The 20,324-nt window shown below is 37.6% G+C and overlaps 1 protein-coding gene across 9 annotated transcripts in view; it reads left to right on the top strand.

Moving 5' to 3' along the window:
• Pcdh15 (protocadherin related 15) overlaps positions 1-20,324 on the top strand; it is a 1,443,104-nt gene that overhangs the window by 1,378,421 nt on the left and 44,359 nt on the right. For all 9 annotated transcript variants that reach the window (XM_029482520.1, XM_021175219.2, XM_021175220.2 and 6 more), the window contains 2 exons: positions 3,028-3,243; positions 12,753-12,841. In XM_029482520.1, the coding sequence (XP_029338380.1) occupies positions 3,028-3,243; positions 12,753-12,841 (305 nt within the window). The remainder of the gene's footprint in view (positions 1-3,027; positions 3,244-12,752; positions 12,842-20,324) is intronic.

The following is a 20,324-nucleotide window of genomic DNA, read 5'->3' on the forward strand; positions in this document are numbered from 1 at the left end:
GGACAGTAATATCTCAGGTTAGTTGGTTTAGATTCTGAGCTTAATTTTAGTTGTGAACACTTTTTTTTTCTGCCTGCTATTCTCCATGAAATGAATATAGCCATCACAGTTCAACGCTCTAAAAGGTTAACTTTAATTACTCGTTCTTTCTCCTGTAAGTAAGAATAGAAAGCTAATTGAAATCTCATCCCTGGAACGCCAGTACCCAAACCCAGCTGTGCTAAGCTGAACATCAGACCACATGAGAAAACGAGCTGAAGTAGCATGCTTACCCTCCTCTCACCGAGGAACCTTAGCGACTGGAGTTATGCTGTTGCTGGGGGGACTTAAATGATGTAAGCAATGTAAGAAGAAAGAGCTCACTTTGGTTTGAGTTTGAGGATAATGCACATCATGCCTAGAAAGGCATGGCAGCAGGACCATGAGGCAGCTGGACACATTGCATCTGTAGTCGCCCAGATGGTTTCTGGTGTCCGAATGGCTTCCTCTACCTTTCCATCTCCTTTGGTTGGAGACACTAATCTAAGGAACCATACTGCCCACGTTTAGGGAGCATCTCCCTTCCTCCATTAAACGACTCTGGAAATGACCCCGCAGCCACGCCCATAGATGTTTCTCCTGGGTAATTTTGAATCCAGTCAAGTTGGCAACCAGAGTTAACCATGACATCAACTTAGGCAAGTTGTAATTTGTTTTCTGTCTCGAGTTGAAGTATCTGGGTTATTTAGTATAAGATACTTTCCTTGTTGTGCAAATGGGCCATCCTGAAATGCTTGAAATATTTGGAGTATATAGAAAGCCAAGTTAAGTTATACGATACTTAATAATGTGAGCTATTATTTCTTATAGTCATTGTTTACATACCAGCACTAACGCTCTGTAATTCAGTTAGATCAAGTGAGAATCCTGGTTCTTTTGCCACCTAAGCCTCATTTCAAATTCTTGGTGGTCATAGATGGCTAACTTCTGCTGCTAGGATTAGAACAGTTTGAGATGTTCCCTATCAGCACCCAGAACATTTTAGTAGACATCACTACTCCATATAACTAGAATGGTAGTTTCCCTTAGCAGTATTTTTCTTGCTATTAAATTAATTTGGTATATCTCTCAGAGTTTTAATGCAAACTAAAAATGCATACTATATCATGTTTTAGGTTAAGTGCTGATAAAAATATGAATAACCATGTAATAGAAAAATGCTGAAAAACAGAAATATGAATTATGTGTATCCTGAATAATTTACATGTAGCCTGATGACATTATCTGATTCTCTTATCCACAATGTTTTTAAATATGTGTTCTGTTTTGAATATATTTTATGCACTTGTCCACTACCCCAAACACAAAGACCATGGCAGAATTAGAAAAACAATTAGCTTTAGATGCCCTATCACAGCGTGCATTTCTTATCTGCATTTACTTCTTCCTGTTTTCCTCTTGCATTTGGCCTTTTCATGTTATATACTCAAAATTAAAAGTGAAAAATGTAATATGAAGGTTCACAGCTCCCACTCCAAATCCCTCTTCTACCTGTATTGTATTGGGGACTTTTTGGATAGCATTGGAAATGTAATTGAGGAAATTACCTAATTAAAAAAAAACACAGGAAAAAAAAAGAGTTAACTGGGTTATATAGACATTGGTCTCTTATTTGGATATATTATATATTTATTTATTTTCATTTTTTATAATGCTTAAACATTTTTTAAAGTGCTCTTTATTTTATGTGTATGGGTGTTTTGTCTGCACTGCATGGCTAGGTACTACTTTCATGCCCAGTGCCTACTATACAGGTCATGAGAGCATCAGGTCCAGGAACTGGAGTTACAGATGGTGCTGAGTTATCACATTGTTGCTGGGAACCTAACCTGGATCCTTCAGAAGAGAAGCCAGTGTTCTTCAGTCCTGAGAACCACTCCAGATCACACTATTTCTTTCTGAAGTGATTTGCTTTGAAATAAATCTGGAACTGACATCCAGAAAACTTCTCCTTAAAAAGAAGGCATAGAACCAATGCAATTATATTCTGTTCTTAGCCATTTTTAAGGGGGAAAAAAAAGGAAAATCTGAATAGTTATTACCTTTTGCTACTTAAGTGATACGAACCATAACTCCCTGGCACTAGGAACCTCGTTTAATCAGAGGAATTACAAAAGAGAAAGTTAGCATCTATCATACTCTGATTTTGCTACAAGATTAACTAGTTGGCATATATCCATAAAAGTATTTGTAAAAAACTATGTCTGACTTATTTTAATTTGATGTGTCAGTATACAGTTCTTTATGTCTCCTGCCTCTTAGACTACATGCTAGGTCAAAACTTTGATTTTTGTTTGTTTTTGGTTTTCCTTTTACTTTTGTTTGTGTTTTGTTTTATTTTGGAGGGAAAGAGAAGGTGAAGGGAGTGAATAGAGAAGTAAGAAGGGACCTGGTAGGAGTTGGAGGAAAGAAAAGCAATATATATATATATATTTTCAAGACAGGGTTTCTCTGTATAGCTCTGGCTATCCTGGAACTCACTTTGTAGACCAGGCTGGACTCAAACTCAGAAATCTGCCTGCCTCTGCCTCCGGAGTTCTGGGAATAAAGGTGTGCGCCATCACGCCTGGCATAACTAAAATATATTAATGAAAAAATTAGAGACAAAAATTACAAAAAGAATCTACTGAAAATATGGGGTGGGGGAGTACCCACAGTTATGTGATGATCTTCAAGTAACTAATCGATTCTACCATGCCCATCATTTGTATCCATAGCCTAAATTAGAATTCGTCCTCATAGATGTGTAAAACTTAATTGATTAACTCCCTGTGTGTTGTAGTAACTGTCCCAGAGCCATTGGGATGAAAACTATTTTATATGCAGAGGTAGCTTCTGCATATGCATAATGGTATTCAGAGAAATGGAATACTAGGAGAAATGTTCCGTGCTATTGTTACACAGGTAGCCTTAGAAGTAGAAATAAGCTTTCCTGTAGCTTTTTCTTCTTTCCAACTGACGATTTGTCATCTGGTTTTTTCTTCCCAGGCCACCGACAGGGACACGGGTAATTACAGTGCCATGGCCTACCGGCTCATCATACCGCCGATTAAAGAGGGCAAAGAGGGGTTTGTCGTGGAAACATACACAGGACTCATCAAGACAGCCATGCTCTTCCACAATATGAGAAGATCCTACTTCAAGTTTCAAGTGATTGCGACTGACGACTATGGGAAGGGGTTGAGCGGGAAAGCAGACGTACTGGTAAGCGCATGCGTGAGGGGCATGAGACACAAGCCTGGAGTGGGTGTTTTCTAGCTATTTGCATTTTCAATAATACTTTGAAATAGACTCTCTAAAATGTAAATCTTATTACATTTTCATCAGGATATATGGCCTTTCTAGTTAAAAAAGAAAAAAAAAACAGAATACATGTTGTGGTAACTTATATTGCAATATGCGTAATTTTCTTTGTTAGGCAGGATCTCCAAAGATGGTAGATGCTTAATTGAGTTGCATGTGTCTACATAAAACAGTGTCCCTTTCTTTTGTTTCTCTTGGGCTGAATATATTTTCAAGGGTAGATCATCTCAAGGGCAATTGGGTTCTGACTTTAGCCAAAATATCTAATACCAAAGAGGACACAGAGATTGTTTGGATTTCTCACTGATAAAACTAATAACAGTTATAACTTGGATGAGTGTTGAACATTTGTCATATCACGAAAGAATCCAATAAAACCTAACCTATCTATACTCCCATACATCCTAGTACGTTACACATCTTGTTTGGTTCTCATCTAGTTAACCTTCACCTACATGTAGGCATCAGGGATAAAATGGTATTTTCTCAGATGCTGGAGAACCCAAGTCACCAACATTGTGTACGTTGATAGTACTCTCCTTCAAAAGAAAGCTTCATTGTAGTTGAAACAGGCCAGTATCAGCCAAGGAACCTTTAATATAAAATATTACGGATGACACAGATTTTTAATCAAACACAGGCCTGTAAACCTTACATAAGATAATGTATTTTTTTCCTTTCTTATATTTAAGAAATGTATATTGTGGAGCTTAAGGGATAAACAATAAGGTTAGTGTGCTGAGTATAAATTAGATGTTATAGACTAAACATAAGGAACTATAGATAATCATTATGTATAATGTAATAGTGAAACATGTGAACAATATGAAGCTCACGCTTTATGTTTAAAATTCAAAGTAATTGTATAGTAACTATAAACCATATGCTTAATGTATGTGTGTCTATGTATTTATACTTGGACATTTACTAAATATTTATATGTTTGTGAAGAAATACATTCATTTCAAAGAAATCATAATATGGTTTATGTATATGATATATATATATATGTATATATATATACACATACATACATATATATTTCTATTACAAGCAGACAGCATCAGGAAAGTCATTGCAAAAATGATTTTCATAGTAACACATGCAAACGTTTTTGTTAAGAGAAAGGCCATATAAAGTCCATATTCGGAGGGTGTGAGGGTGACTGATGTCAAAACTAAGATGGTAGATGAGGACAGGACTGAGTAACTCAGTCACTCAGTATGCAGCGCATGAGAGGGAACACAGATGATGGAAGGCTTAAAGGCAGAAGTCAGTGGTTTATGTGAGACATGGAAGCCACGTGAAATACCTAGAACTGTTTGCTAAAGCAGTAGATAGTCGTTGAAGGCGGTTAGTAAGAGTAGAGTGTAGCCGGGCGTGGTGGCACACGCCTTTAATCCCAGAACTCGGGAGGCAGAGGCAGGCAGATTTCTAAGTTCGAGGCCAGCCTGGTCTACAAAGTGAGTGCCAGGATAGCCAGAGCTACATAGAGAAACCCTGTCCCAAAAAGAAAAGAAAAGAAAAGAAAAGAAAAGAAAAGAAAAGAAAAGAAAAGAAAAGAAAGATAAAGAGAGAGAGAGAGTAGAGTGTAAGGCATGTCTTTATACCATTTATTACTGTTACTTTATCAAGGGAGGGTTCTTATAGTCCATATGGATTCTTTGCTGGTTTTGTTTAGTGTGTCCTTCATGCTGCTCACTGATATGATCTTCAGGCTACAATGTGGTCGTTTCTCAATCTTTGCTCTTTCCTCAGTGTCCAACCTCTGCTCCCCGCTCCCACCACCACCCCACCCCTGTGATCTTCCTCCACAGGTTGGCTCATGTTTTTTAAGGTTATTCTTCCCGTGTTCCACACCATACTTCCTTGCGTTCCTTCCCTTCATGACTCCTGGCTCCATCCTGTTCCATCATTTGAAGCTATAGTTACCCGTGTCATCACTTCTAAACCGTCATTTCAAACCTCCCACCCTTAATCATGATATCGAACATACCCATACAATTTCAGCACTCTTGTTCCCAGCAAGACATTCAATCTATCCTAATTGAATATTTTCCTTCTCATACATTCTCTTATGAGAAACCTACATGTTCCCCATGCTTGATTAACTAATACATGGTGCTTTAATCAATTCAAATAAATGGCCCATGATACAAAAAGTAACTTCCTTTCCTTGCATATTCCTTAGTCACGATCTCTGTGGAAACGAAGCCAATGGATTTGTTTCATTGATTTACATACAAACCCATTGAGGCTGAAAAGTCCTGTACTGTCATTCTGTGTGTTGTAAAGCCAGAGAAGGTAACAAAATCCTCCAGTATAAGAAAACCCAAGTGTGAAAAGTTTGAAAGCGAACAAATGCAGATCTGACCCTGAGAATTCTCAGAGTGTCACAGAGGCAAGTGTCAGTGTACAGAGTCAAAAACCTGGCATCTTTGTCCATAAAAACATGTCTTCTTGGGAAAGAAGAACCAGAGAAAGCAAAGGATTTTTGTTTTTGTGTTGTATATCATCTGGTACTCCAAGCATCTACACAGCAAGCTCATGGTCAGGGGAGGTGGGCTCCATGGTTCCCAGTCAATCCCCAGGTATAACATCATTCTTTGTATTGTGCTCCATTGAAAGAATATAGAATTCTGACTCTCTCCTCCTACAAGGTCTCTGCTCATGCTGACAGTATCTTGAGAAAATGTGCACAAAGGTATGCTTACCTACACCTTAAATGATCTCATTTGTCTAGTAGCCAGGCCAACACCTTGGGTTTGGTTACTTACCATATCACCGTGACTTCTTGTTTACTTTGCTTGGTTTATTTTCTTCGCATCTGGCTGCATTTATGCTTGACAAGGCTCAGGCCATGTGTTCTATTTATTGTCTCTCTCACTGACTTGGCAAGATGTTTAGTAGCCTAACTTTAAAATATCATCTATGTAATAAAATGCTCAAATCTCACAGCTGATTCATAAATAGCAAGCACTATCTGTCTCTATCAATCATCTACTTTCATTTTTCTATCTATCATGTGTCTTTCCACCAATCATCTGCCTAGCTATCAAAAACAACTAACACCTTTAAATATTTTGTATGACAAATTGGAAAGTATAAAAAGAAATGACAGCTGTCCCCCCCCAAAAAAGGGATTCAATTTGAACTACCCATTTTTTCATAGAATAAATAATTTTTTATTTGAAGGAACAACTTAGAGACAAAATATGTTTATTCAAGATGAATATTTAAAGTCATTTACAGAAGAATGAATGAAGTAAGTCTTTCATGTCAAGGGAAACAACTGGCAGTAATTTTTTCTGATGACAGCATTGGAGCCTTCCAGTTTGAATCATGACACTAAAAGGCTTGTGTTTCCCACTGTGAACTTGACAGCTTCTCATTATCCAGTGACTATTCTGATGAGATTAGTGGTCATAATTAAAAAACATTTCTTTTTTCATTTTGTATAATGAAATGTGTCAGTATTTGAAAATTTTGAACTAATATTATCCAAATGGCAAAGACAACATGTTGAAATTCATCATAATGTCAAACATGGGAGTACACTCCTGTAATTCAACCTTTGGAGATGGGCAGACATGAAAATACAAAATTCAAGGCCACCATCAGGTACATACAGAGTTCTAGCCCAATCTAGGCTATGTGAGATTGTTGTCTAAACAGAAGTAACAAAATATTGATTTGAAGTACAGACAAAAGATTCTCTAAGAACTATAAGAAAAATGAATAGATTTTCATATGTGTAATTATTGCTTCGTATTTCAAATGAAATCCGGGGTTGTAGAAATGAACATTTAAATTTTGGTACAGTCTCAAAGAAGAAAATGCACAATGGTCTGTTGTAGTAATTATTTAATCTTAGTTGGCAGTTTCTACCCTGCCTTTGATCATTAAGTTTCCAGATAAAAGACACAAAACTTGTATATTTCTAATAATCCTTAATTAGCACTAGAGCTGGTCAGATCTACCTCACAATCAAGAACCCTAAGATATGACTTTCCATGCTCCATCTGGGCTGCTAATATTCCAAATGGCCTGTCCTCATGGCCAATTCTCATGAGCATTTACCCCATGGTTTCTTCTCTCTATTCTCTCTCTTCTCCTCAGACCTCAAACCCGGGAACTAGAACTCTACCTATCTCTCTTCTGCCCAGACATATTGGCTATTGGCATCTTTATTCAACCAATAGTTTTAAATTAAGGAGCAAGGTCACATAGCATCAATTGGTGTATGTGAGGATACTCCTATCACTGGGACAACCAAATCTTTGGGGCCAGTATTAGCATTATAAAACAGAGCAAAAGACCAAACCTCAACAGTGATCCTAGAAAGGGCTAATAAACCATTCCTTTCATTTTACTACAAGCAAACTCCAGTTATGAAGCACAGTCACAGTCCATGAGGAGAGGACAAGTGTGGGCAAACACTGTCTATTGGTCTCATGTAGGTGCTGAGCACCATGACATGCTCTGGGCCACAGTGAAGTCTGTGGGAAGTATGAGAGGAAACTGGATTCTAAAGACTCCATTGACAAAGTCAAACGTCTCCATGGGGCATTTCATATGATTACATGTTGGAGATAGTATCCAACATGTGTTGAACTGTTTTAAATACTTGATTAAAGGCATAATTAAAACAATTTTGTTAACATTTATCTTTCTAATATAAAGTTTAAATTTCTAATGTGAATTTAATATTATGTAGGGTCAGTTATTAGTGACTCAGTGCATGTTCTATAGGATGGCAATGTTGACGTTTACAGGATTAAGCAAAGGAGGTGAAGAAATGGCTCGTAAGGAAGAACTAAATGACCTAGATGTAAAATATGTACATAACAAAGCTGTCACTAGACCTTTGTGACAGTCACATGCTTCTTCTCTTTATTTTGATCACAGTTATTCTTACTCTGTCACGCAATGCATCCCAACAGGGTACACGTGAATATCTCTAAAATATTTGAAATCAGCCTGTATAGAGAAAAAGCAAGCAATTATATAATGGTATTTTAAGTTATAATATAGTATGTTGTAAATTTTTGGAAATATTTACATAGTGATTTCAATGTATAATTAAGACAAATATTATATTCTTAAATGTTTACATGAGTTTAGGGCAGATGGTTTAAAAGGCAAAACTCAAGATTCAGATTTCTTTAAACACTAAAACCTAAGCTATAATTTATTATTCTCCTTGTAGTAGTATCTTTTATATATAAATCCCAGCAGTGATGCATTCTTCTCTACCCACCCAATGTTCTGGGTTCCCGAATGAAAGACACACACATACACACACACACACACACACACACACACACACACACACACACACACACACACTCAGAGAGAGAGAGAGAGAGAGAGAGAGAGAGAGAGAACCTAAACAGCTCAATGGCTGGGTCACTTCCTAACCTCCATGTGGCTACTCCACCTCCCCCCAATATTCCCGAGTTATTACTTACTAAATCCTATATTTTATCTTTGTTGCCCTAGACCCAGTAAAGCAGCCCTCTTGGGCTGCTCTTGCCCCAGCTCTACATGGTAGCTATGCTCTCTGTCCCATACTTTCTCAGGTGTGGCATCTCTCCTCTCCTTTCCTCTGCCTGGTTGATCTCCTTCTTTTTCCTGCTGTACTCCCAGAAGGAGAGCAACCATTAAGATGAACAGCTATCAGAAGATATGCCCAATTACCAAGTGTGAATTTCATTCTTTTTCTTATATAAAGCAGAGACATCAATTCAACTCAACAACCAAATCTTAACTGTCAGCATCACACACTGCTGCTCACTCCAAGTCTGGATGGAGCCTTTGTTGACCTAATAAGCATTGTTTCTTGCTGTGTTGGATTGGCAAGAAGTAGCACAAACAATAAACCTCATCAGAAGAGGCCAAAACAGGCAGATAAACAACAGTCATTAGTCCACACAATTCCCCAACACTTTGAATGTTTATAACATAGTTCCTTGGACTTGGGTTAGTTAGCACTCCCTTGATTAAATCCTACTTTTACCCAAGGTAAGAAGGCACCAGTTTGATTGTCCTGTGTTCTTGCTGTTGCTTCCTTCTACCCATTCATTCAATGATTCCTTTCCTCTACTCATTCATTCATTGAGTCTTTTCCTTTACTCATTCACTTATTGATTCCCTTGCTCTACACATTCATTAATTGATTCCTCTACTCATCCATTCATTGATCCTTTTGGTCCTTGTTCAATATAAGACTTGAGAAATGTGCCCAAGCTTTAGTCTTTTCAGTATGTAGTATACCTGATTTTTGGATCTGTATTAATAAAAATCTGGTGTAAAATTCATACTTATACAAAGTCAATAATTGGTAGAGGGTGTTGAGACAGGGTCTCATTCTGAATCCCAAGTTTACCCCTCCTCCCAGGTGGGATTTCATACATGGTATACCACCATGCCTGACCAAAGGGGTAACTTCTAAAGTGTCTGCTGAAGGCCCAATTTATGAAGGTATGGTAAGGTGCGTATGGGACCATGAAAGCACTAAATAATGAGACCCTCCACAGCCCTCAATGTCACCTCAGCATCCTTTCTGAAAGTATAAGTAGGAATTGTTTCATCACCAACTCCCTGGGATAGCTCTTGACCCTGAGGTAGATGCCAGCAGCAAGGGAGAGGACAGGGCTTCAGCCTACAGAGATTGGGATCTAATTACTGCACTCCCTGTTGTGGCTGCCTTCCTTCAGACTGCTGGTGCTGACTGGAACCCTGCTGATCTTTCCTAGTTCAATGTTAAAAAAAATAAAGGGAAGAAAAAAGAGAGGGAAAGCAAAAGAAGAAAGGGGTCAAAGATAGAAGGAAGAAAAGGGGGAGGGAGAAGAAAGGAGAGAGGAAGGGAATGTGGAGGAAGAGAGGAGAAGGGAAGAGGGTGAAAGAGATATGCAAGTTTTAGAACCACACTCCTATTTTGCCCATTTTACTACTAAAAACTCAAAAACAAAGAAAATTTCTGTGCATGTAGGTGCAGCTGCCTATAAGGAGTGAGAAGCATGGAGTTCAAACTGCCCACTGCTTGACTGTTGCTGTATAAAATGGATTCTTAATATAGACTTTGAAATGATATATAAGCTTCACACCATATTAGGCTCATACAAAGTTTGAACAGTCTCCTATTGAGCTGTGAATATTTTCTGTAATATCTCAGACTTATTTCCTTGGAAACCTAAATGGTGCAGCAGGTCTGGACAGGTTTTCCTACTTGGCAATGCTCAGGGGAGGCCAGCAGAGGCTGGTCCTCTCACAGGAGCATCCGCCCTCAGATTGCAGATTTCTGCTTCCCATGAGTTATTATTTTGTCTACTTTTGTTATTTAAATTCCCTGTCTGATTCCTAGAGGTATCATAAACCCATCTATTAAGAACTGCATTTAGATAACTTGAAGCCAATATGAAAATTATAAGGCAATGTGAATGCACTTCCTACCATAAATTATGTTGTGATGTTTGGGACTAACTAAAATCAATCTGGAGTATCCAATTTTATGGTTCTAGTGAGAATACACTAATGCTACTGTAATAGTACATGGGTATGTGAAGGATTGTTTAAGATTTGACTTCAGATTCTTATACAAATATTTGGCAACAGTACAGCATATGACCTATGTAGCAACACAGCCCTCACATAAAAGAATTGATTATTAAACTATAGCTATGGTGGGCTAGAGAAATGGCTCAGCTGTTAAGAGCACTAGCTGTTCTTCCAAAGGACCCAGGTTCAAGTCTACATGGTACGCACAACTGTTTGTAGCTCCTGTTCCAGGGAATCTGACACACTTATACAGGCATATATGCAGGGAAAACACAAATATATATAAAAATAAATAATTTTTATTTTAGAAAAAGAGCCTCTAGCTATGACATATCCTTTGATCTCTGTCTTAGTTAGGGTTACTACTGCTGTGACAAAACACCATGACCAAATTGAGGAGTAAAGGGTTTATTTGGCTTGTATATTGCAAATCACTCTTTACTGAGAGAAGCCAAGTCAGGAACTCAAGTACTGTAGGAATCTGGAGGCAGAGGCCATGAAGGGGTGCTGCTTACTGGCTTGCTCCTGATGGTGCTCATCCTGCTCTCTTATAGCACCCAGAACCACCAACCCAGGGAAAGCAGCATCCACAATGGTCATGGCCCTCCCACATCAATTACTAATGCCCTATAGGCTTGCCTACAGACCAATTTTATGGAGGCAATTCCTCAATTAAGTTCCCTCTTCTGAAGTGACTCTAGCTTGTGTCAAGCTGACAAAAACTAGCCATCAAAATCACACAACAAATACTCTAGTGTTTTATGGTTTTCTCATTTAGATGGGAGTCATATTATAACTACTTGTGAAAGTTGAAAGCTGTAGGGTTCTTAAGAAAAATTAAGTAGAATGCAGTCAGCATAGAACCACTCCTTTTACTTTATATAATCACAGAAGGCTCTCATCGAATACTAAAAATGTACAGCATAGCCATCAACTCTTGCTAACATTGCTCGTTTTAGTTTCACTGTAGATTCGTAAGCAGTCATCCCCATGGCTTAGAGTCAACAGGATAGACATGAGGACTGTATGTGAGAAGCCTGCGGAATCAGATACTCTAACCCTCTTTACCTTCAGAGTATCCGTTACAAAGAATACATTATCTTTGGATTTAAAAATTCTAAATGGTATTGTTATTCTGCTGGGTGTTTCTTACAAATGAAATCATGTACAACCAAAGTTCCACTCCTGTGTCACTGTCTTAGTCACTGTTCTATTCCTGTAAAGAAATACCATGACCAAGGCAACTATTAAAAGAGAAAGCATTTATTTGGGGGCTTGCTTAAAGTTTCAGAGGGTTAGTCCATTATCATCCTGGGGGAGAGCATGGTGGCAGGCAGGCAGACACTGGAGCAGTAGCTGAGAGCTACATTCTGATCCATTGGCAGAGTAAGGGAAACTCTGGGGTTGGCATGGGCTTTGGAAACCTCAAAGCCCACTGAGCCAGTGACACACTTCCTCCAACAAGGCCACACCTTCTAATCCTTCTAATCCTTCAAACAGTTCCATTCCCTGGTGACTAAGCCTTCAAATATGAGCTTAGAGAAGCCATTCTTATTCAAACCACCACCAGTTGTCATAGGTTTTAAAAAGGAAGCTCAAAGCCAAAATAATGAAAACCACTTAGCATCTAAGTTTTAGGTCCACAGCAAGTCCTCTACTGATTTCAAGTAGCAATTTATTCCTGATACCAATAGGAAATTGTGTAACTTTTCAAAAAAAAAATATCCAGCAGTGAGTTAAAAACAAGAAGCTACAAAATTCTAGGCATAATAGGGAACAGATAATATTAATATTTAAAAATGTAAATTTCCACAATTAGGAATTAAATACATTCTATTTTCACTTTTCAGGTCTCCGTGGTCAATCAACTGGATATGCAGGTCATTGTCTCCAATGTGCCCCCTACACTAGTGGAAAAGAAGATAGAAGACCTTACAGAGTAAAGGATTTTGTTTGTTAATAGATTTTCTCCATATAACTATAATCTTAGTTTGAACCATTTAAATTACAATATTCAAATTAGGTTTTGAAAATACTTTCTTCATGCTAATTTTGCTTATTCATTTCCCAAGCTGTAAAGTTTCACTAGAAGTAGGTAAAGGTTCTGAAAGTACCTTCAGGTAACAGCGGACATTAGACTGAGGCTAGCCAAAGGTTTAAAATACTTTGATGCATTGACAAGACTACAGAGTGCAGCATAAGCAAGGATCAGACACATGGTTTGAATACATGCCTTGGAATGGCCATCCAAGGTCATCCAAAAATGAAGTCCTTGTTGTCTGACCGTTTGGTTGTTTGCTCTCCATTGTTCCATGATGTCAGAGAAAGATTTACCTTCAATGGTTGGATCTGATCCCACACGGAGAGGGTCATAAGTAATGAATGTCAATCATTTAAGGCTAACAACGACTTTATACAGCTCAAGTTTAGAAGGAATAGCTTATAGGTCAGCTATACCTGAGTTCCATTCTGCTTGTGCTGTGGGCAATGTCCTAGCATCACAAAATGTTCAGGTTTGTTTCTCAGAAGTTGTAGCTCTATAGACTATTACAAGTGTCATTACAAGGCCGCCTCTTGAGTGGGATGTTTTATATTTGTATGTCCTGCATTTAAATTTTTAATTGCACTTTTAGACTCTGAAGATAGACAAGGGAGATTCACAGGATCTCTTAGTCCTTCTTCCCAGATGGGTACATGGAACCAAACTCCTTTCTGCTTTCAGATTTAAATAAACAAATATAAGTAAATTTTAAAATGTGATATTAGCTTATCAGTTTTATGTTCTCTGCTTCCTTAATATTAGTTTGGTAGCAACTTCATTTGTCATGTTTGACTTAAATATAATTGTCATCATTGATCTATTTTTATGCTTGTGATGAACTACTTGTGAGTCTCTTTTTGGACTTCAGGCTGATATTGAACTTTTTTTTTTTTTTATCTTGAACTCTTAATGGTCCCTGCTTCAGCTTCCTATGTGCTAGGGTATAATGTTTGCTCCATACTGGCTTGCTATTTCTTATTAACTTTCTATTCTTTAATGTTCTGGTGTTGTCAAGGATTATCAAGCCACAGTTGCCCCTTTAACCTGTTACCACTTTCTACTTCTTGTGTTCATATCTGTGCCTTCTGTTGGATCCAGGCAGATCAACGCCAACTCTTGCAGTAAACACACATACACACACAGAAAGAAAGAAAAACCTTAGGTCTAAATGCATAGGAAAAATCTTCAGATATTTAGTTTCTTTCTTAACAATAAAACACTATGTGACATACAGTAGAGCCTGTCTAGCACATGCCATGTTCCCTTGCGTACTTTGTGGAGATTATTTCAGGTTTTGTCCTTTTAACATTTGATGGCACACAAATGCCCCATGGGGCAAGGACTATCACTAGCCACAGGTAGAATAGAGTATTTTATTTACCTCTACACTTCATGGACAGATAAACCCCATTGTAATATTGGCTGATGGCACCTGAGAAACTGGGGGGGGGGTCCCTGTTTCCTATCTAGTTTTGTTCCATGTATAGACACATGCTCTCTCATAACACCAACTGAAAGAAAAAACAAAAACAGCGATACCCTGTCTCCCCACTAGCTATTTCGTCTGTTTTACTTTGTTCTCCAAGTATTCTTTAATGCTCCTGTAATTTGTCCACTTCTCCTTTTATTATAATCTAATGAATCTATTAATGTGACTCAATGCTAGCTTCTCTCCAGTTTTAGGAGGCATTTGATGCACTTTGTTGGCTGCATATTTAACCCATACAATCACTGTGCTCTTCCCGTTGTATTGAAACAAAATATGTTAAATTGAAACCCAAAGTAATGAGACAGATGTATAATTCCTTAAGTGTTTATAAGATTTAATGGCATAAATGGAAAGCCCTGAGATCCTGAGATACACGTATAATTGCAAAGGAAACTTTGACGTTAAGGTATTTTACTTGTAATGGTCTTTCCCAGATTCAGTTTTAACATTTGTTGATAAGGGCTAATAAGGCTTACATGGTTGATGTTGAGAGAACTAAATTAGGTAAGGTGATAAGAATCAAGAGCACACAGAGTGATTACTGTTCTGTGTAAACTGGGCTGGTAGATGAAGTCAGTGGGTTCTGACAGAGAGGGACCAGGCTTTTGTACAGTGTTTTAAGGGAGCAAAGCTTTGTACTAGAGAGCAGTTTATTAATTCATGTGTATATGTTTGAATACGGTTAGAGCTTCGTGGCCTCTGGTAGCATATGTAATTCTTGAAGTTGTGCTTTCTCATTTTCAAAAGTGGGATGAAGACATCTTGTTGATCCTTAGAGAATTACATATTCTTAGACAAGGTAGATGCATGTGTGCCTGCTTTCCTTTTATCTCCATTCTGCTAAAAATAATACACACACATACACACACATACACAAACAAACACACACATACACACATATACACATACATACATACACAGATACACATACATACACACGCATACACACATGCATACATACATGTATACACACACATATACACACACATAAACACACACATACACAAACAAACACACACATACACACATATACACATACATACATACACAGATACACATACATACACACGCATACACACATGCATACATACATGTATACACACACATATACACACACATAAACACACACATACACAAACAAACACACACATATGCATATACACACATACACACACACAATTTTACCATCATCAGTATTTTAAAGTATATTATTGTTGAACATACACCATAACTTTTTTAACTCATAGAAAAGATTCTATATCCATTAACTAACAGCTGTCCCATACCTTCATCTGCTGGTCCTGGTGCCCACACTCTGCTCCTAAGACTGTGAAACTGACCTTTTAACTCATGCTGGGGAGTAGAAACATATATGTCACCTTTTGTGACTGACTTGCTTCCTTTGGCCTAACGTCCTCCAGATTCATCTATTTTGACATGTGACCATATCTACTGTGATTCAACTATTTGAGTGTGTTAGGTTTAAGTAATTTTTCTCTGGTCACATGGGCCCCTCCTAATTTTCTGGCTTCTATCTTCCCTTACTCCACACATATATTAAAAATTATAAGTTACAATCCACATATAATAGAGAACAGGTGGCCTTTGTCTGTCAGGGCCTGAATTACATTACATTCTTCTTTATCCACACCCAGGCCAACATTTGTGCTCATCTTTTCTTGAGGTTAGTCACTGTGACCATGGCAGAGAAGCATCTCAGAGTATTGGTAGCATGAGTTTCCCTGGCAGCTAACAATGCCAAACACTGCTAAAACATTAACTGGCCATTTGTATTTCCCCCTTTCAAATATTCTGTTCGGTTCCTCAGCCTATTTTTGTTTAGACTGTTTGTTTTCTTAGTGATTGGGGTTTTTTAATTCCTTTTATATTCTAGATACTAATCCTCTATAACATGTATAAGTGACAAGGCTTCTGTGCTGGTCTATAGGCTGCCTGTTTACTTTATTAGTTATTTCCTTTACTATACAGATGATTTTAGTTTTGTGTTGTCTTATTGTCATTAAGGCCTTATTGTATGAGCTACTGGACAATGTGTCTTAGCCTGTTTCCCCTGCTTTTTTCTCTAGCACTTTGCGGGCTGCGTTATGTTGTAGTTTTTGATCCATTTGGAGTTTATCTTGGTACAAGATGAGAATCAAGGGATCTGGATTCATCCTTTTATCTGTAGGTATCCCATGTTCTCAGCACCATTTGTCCAGTCTCCAGTGAGGACTCTTTACATCTTTGTAAAGAAAAAAAATAATAATTGAATGTATCTGCAACAGTCTCCATCTGAGTATTTTATTTTATTCTACTGTTAACATGCCTGTTTTTGTGCCAGTACCACGTGTTTTTTTTTTTTTGTTTGTTTTGTTTTTTTTGCTTTTTTAATCACAATGGCTCTTCAGTGTAACTCAAAAAGAGAGATGGAAATACCTCTGGCATTATGCTTTCTTTTCAGGGGTTCTTTAGCCTTCTAAATGTTGTATATCCAAATGAATTTTAAGAGTTTTCTGTTTATGTCTGTGGAAATGATTTGGATGGTAAGGATTATATTGAATCTATAGAATGTTTCATGTGGTGCCTATTTCCCAGTATTTTCTCTTTCAATCTGGCACATGAAAGATCTTCCCAATATCTAGTGTCTTCTTCAGTTACTCGCTTGAGTATTTCAAAGTTTCATTGTGAAGGTCATTTGCTTCCTTGGTTAGGTTTAGGTTTAGTATTATTTTTGTGTGTGTGTATGTGTGTGTGTGTGTGTGTGTGTAGTAATTTTGAGCAGCTTTCTTTCCATCATTTCTTCATTGGTATCATTGTTGCCACTAGATAGGAAGGCCACACACAGACTTCGGTACATTGATCTTATGTGCTGCCGCTTTGTTGAAAGTTTTCATTAGATCTAAAAGGCTTCGAGAGAGAGAATCATATCCTTTGTAGAGGGCAATGGTTTGACTTCCTACTTTCTGATTTTTATCTACATCTTTGTGTTCTTGTGTTATTGGTGTTATACTTAGTGAAAGCAGGAGTGGAAAGTTTTATGTTATTCATGATTTTAGCAAATCGAAGGATTCATGTCACCACTGTCTTCCCAGCGTCTGTCTCTTCTCTGCAGGGATAATGTGAGCAGCTTTCATCCTCCACGCATGCCTTTCCACCATGACATGTATACCTTGCTCCACACCTAAAAAGAGAGTCAGACAGCCAGCCAGCCAGCTACGAACAGAAAATGTCAGGGAAAAACAAATGTTTCTCTTTAAGTTGATCCACTCAGGTGTTTTGCCACAGTGATGAAAACAAAGACCACAACATTCTTGGTAATTTTTTTCTTTCAACACAAAAGGAACTTACTTATTGCTTTTTCTGAAATATTAAGTTTTTACTTTATTTTAGCAGGGAAGGATGGACCCCTTCCATTTGCAAGAAGATTGAGGTATTTGAAACTCATTGCTTATAAGAAGTCATATTTCATTCCTGGATTGAAAATTAATGTATAATTACCTTTAGAAAGCATTTTGCATCAATCACCATGTGCAGGAAGTAATATCCTCTTTGAGATATAATACAAGTAAATGCATATGTATATCTAGTTTGTACTAAAAGTATCCTATGGTAGAATTTTAATTACTGGCAGTTATTAAACCAACAAAATGAGAAAAAAACAAAAATAAAAATCATAACAGACAAACTAAAAATGAAAATCAATATGGTCTTACTGTTTAAAGCTCCCACTAGATATCTCTGTGTAAAAATTTCTGTAGGGTACCCTGTTTGTTTGCATTGCTTATTCTAAGATTGTATTCTTTTTTAAACATCCATGACAGTCACCGTTCATCCATCTTCTCTACTCTGAATTCTTATAATCAAAACTATATCCGTTTCTATTGGGAGAAATACATTTACAGAAATATAGCAAATTGATTAGCTTTTTGATTAGATGTGGAAAGAGAAAAAATTAAACACAAATCTACTCTACCTTTCTGTGCTTCTTGAACAATATAGCAATAATAGATTAAAAAAACATTAAAAGCTTAGCTGTTATGTTTAAGTGGTGTATTTTGTAGGAATCATTGTGATGTGTGAGTGTGTGTGTGTGTGTGTGTATGCACATAAGCACAGGCATGCATAAGCATCCATGTTTGTGGGTGCACACACTCATGTGCATGCGTGCAAAGGATATTGGCAGTTCTGCTCGATTACTCCATGTTACTTTTTGAGACAGGGTCTCTTGCTAACCCTGAAGCTCTCTGCTTTGGCTAGTCTGTTCAGCCAGTGAGCTCCCCAGTTCACCAGTCTCTACCTCAGGATGCAGAGGTTACAGGCACAGGAGGCCATTCCTAACATTTGCATGAGTCCTGGGAAATTGAATTTGGGTTATCTTACTTCTAAGAAAAGCATTTTTATCTACTGAGAACTCTCCATAGTCACCAGAATCAACAAACCCCCAAAACAACAAGAAAACGTCCTTTTTCGAGTTGTCTATTTAACTGGATTTTCATTTTTAAAATACCTTGAAAATTAAGGGAGAAAAAAATGTGGAATAGCCAGCCCTAAATATCATCAGCCTGTTTTATTCTCTCTAAATATAAGATTATTCAGTTCAGCTTTTGTTTTAAGCATTTGCACCAACTACTCTAAGTACTAGGTAGGAGGCAGTTTTACTATGAAAATGGGTGCAGTGCTAGCCACTGTTCTGTGAGCTGCATAGTCCCTTTTCAGAGATGAACTAGTACAGTGACCCCTGTGAAGTACCTCACTTTCCATAGATACAAAGTGAATAATTTAGCATTGTGATATTTTATGCTCTGAAATCCAGAAATTTCATCAAATAGAACAGCATATTATTTTATAATGCAACCCAAGTCAGAGAGTGTCAAATCAATGAATCTTTTACTCAGAACTGTGTTCTGAACAGCAGCTATCGATTCTGTATCCTCTGAATCATGCTTACAGTTTTTTCTCTTAAATATCTATGGTTTATTCATGTTTTTTTCTGTCTGAGCTACTGCTCAGACAGAAATTCAACCACTTGCATTTTAAAACACTCCATTTGTATCAGTAATGATAAATAGGGTGGTAGATGCTTTTATTTAGTTCTCCTGTGTATTGGCCACTACATCGAATTATTCTTAATGAACCAGGCCATCTCTCTCCAAAGAGAATGAAATAGTTTATAGTGACTTAGACAGTCTATCTGGATAAGATACATTGAAAAAATTAGTACAGAAAAATAAAAGGAAATGAAAGACTCCTCAGAAGCATGCAGGCCAGATTGCTGGGCTTATATAGTAAACAAATCAAATGAACAAACAAACAATAATGGTAACAAGAGAATTTGTCTCAAACAGGGTGGGAAATAAGGACTGATGTCAAGGCTTTCCTCTGACCTCCACGCATGGGCCATAGCACACACACAACTGAAAAACAAGAATGGGAAAATGTCAGGAGAGGGAGACAGATCAATTGGTAAAGTGTTTGTTTGTGCAAACGTGAACCCTGAATATGGATCCTCAGTACCTGTGCTCACAATGAACGCAAACAATAGAGAGGCTACAGATCCTTCCATACACTACAGAGAAACCGCAAGACAGTGATCAATCACTACAGAGCCTTCTGGATACCATAGAGCAAACAGACAGTGGGCAAACACTACAGAGCCTTCCATACCCCACAGAGCAAACACAAGAGCCTTAGCAGTCACAACAGAGCCTCCCAGATACCATAGAGCTGCAAGACAGTGAGCAGATCCTTTATTCAGCAGCCCATAGCCAGCACTAAATGAATTCAATAGTATCTCATTGGGCTCATGATGCTTTGTCAAGTTTTTGTTTTTTTGTTTTTTTGTTTTTTTTTTTATGGGGGAGGGGAGGGAAGGTTCTTTTTTTTTTTTTTTTT

The sequence above is a fragment of the Mus caroli genome, chromosome 10 (genome assembly GCF_900094665.2).
Source record: "Mus caroli chromosome 10, CAROLI_EIJ_v1.1, whole genome shotgun sequence".
Lineage (NCBI taxonomy): Eukaryota > Metazoa > Chordata > Mammalia > Rodentia > Muridae > Mus > Mus caroli.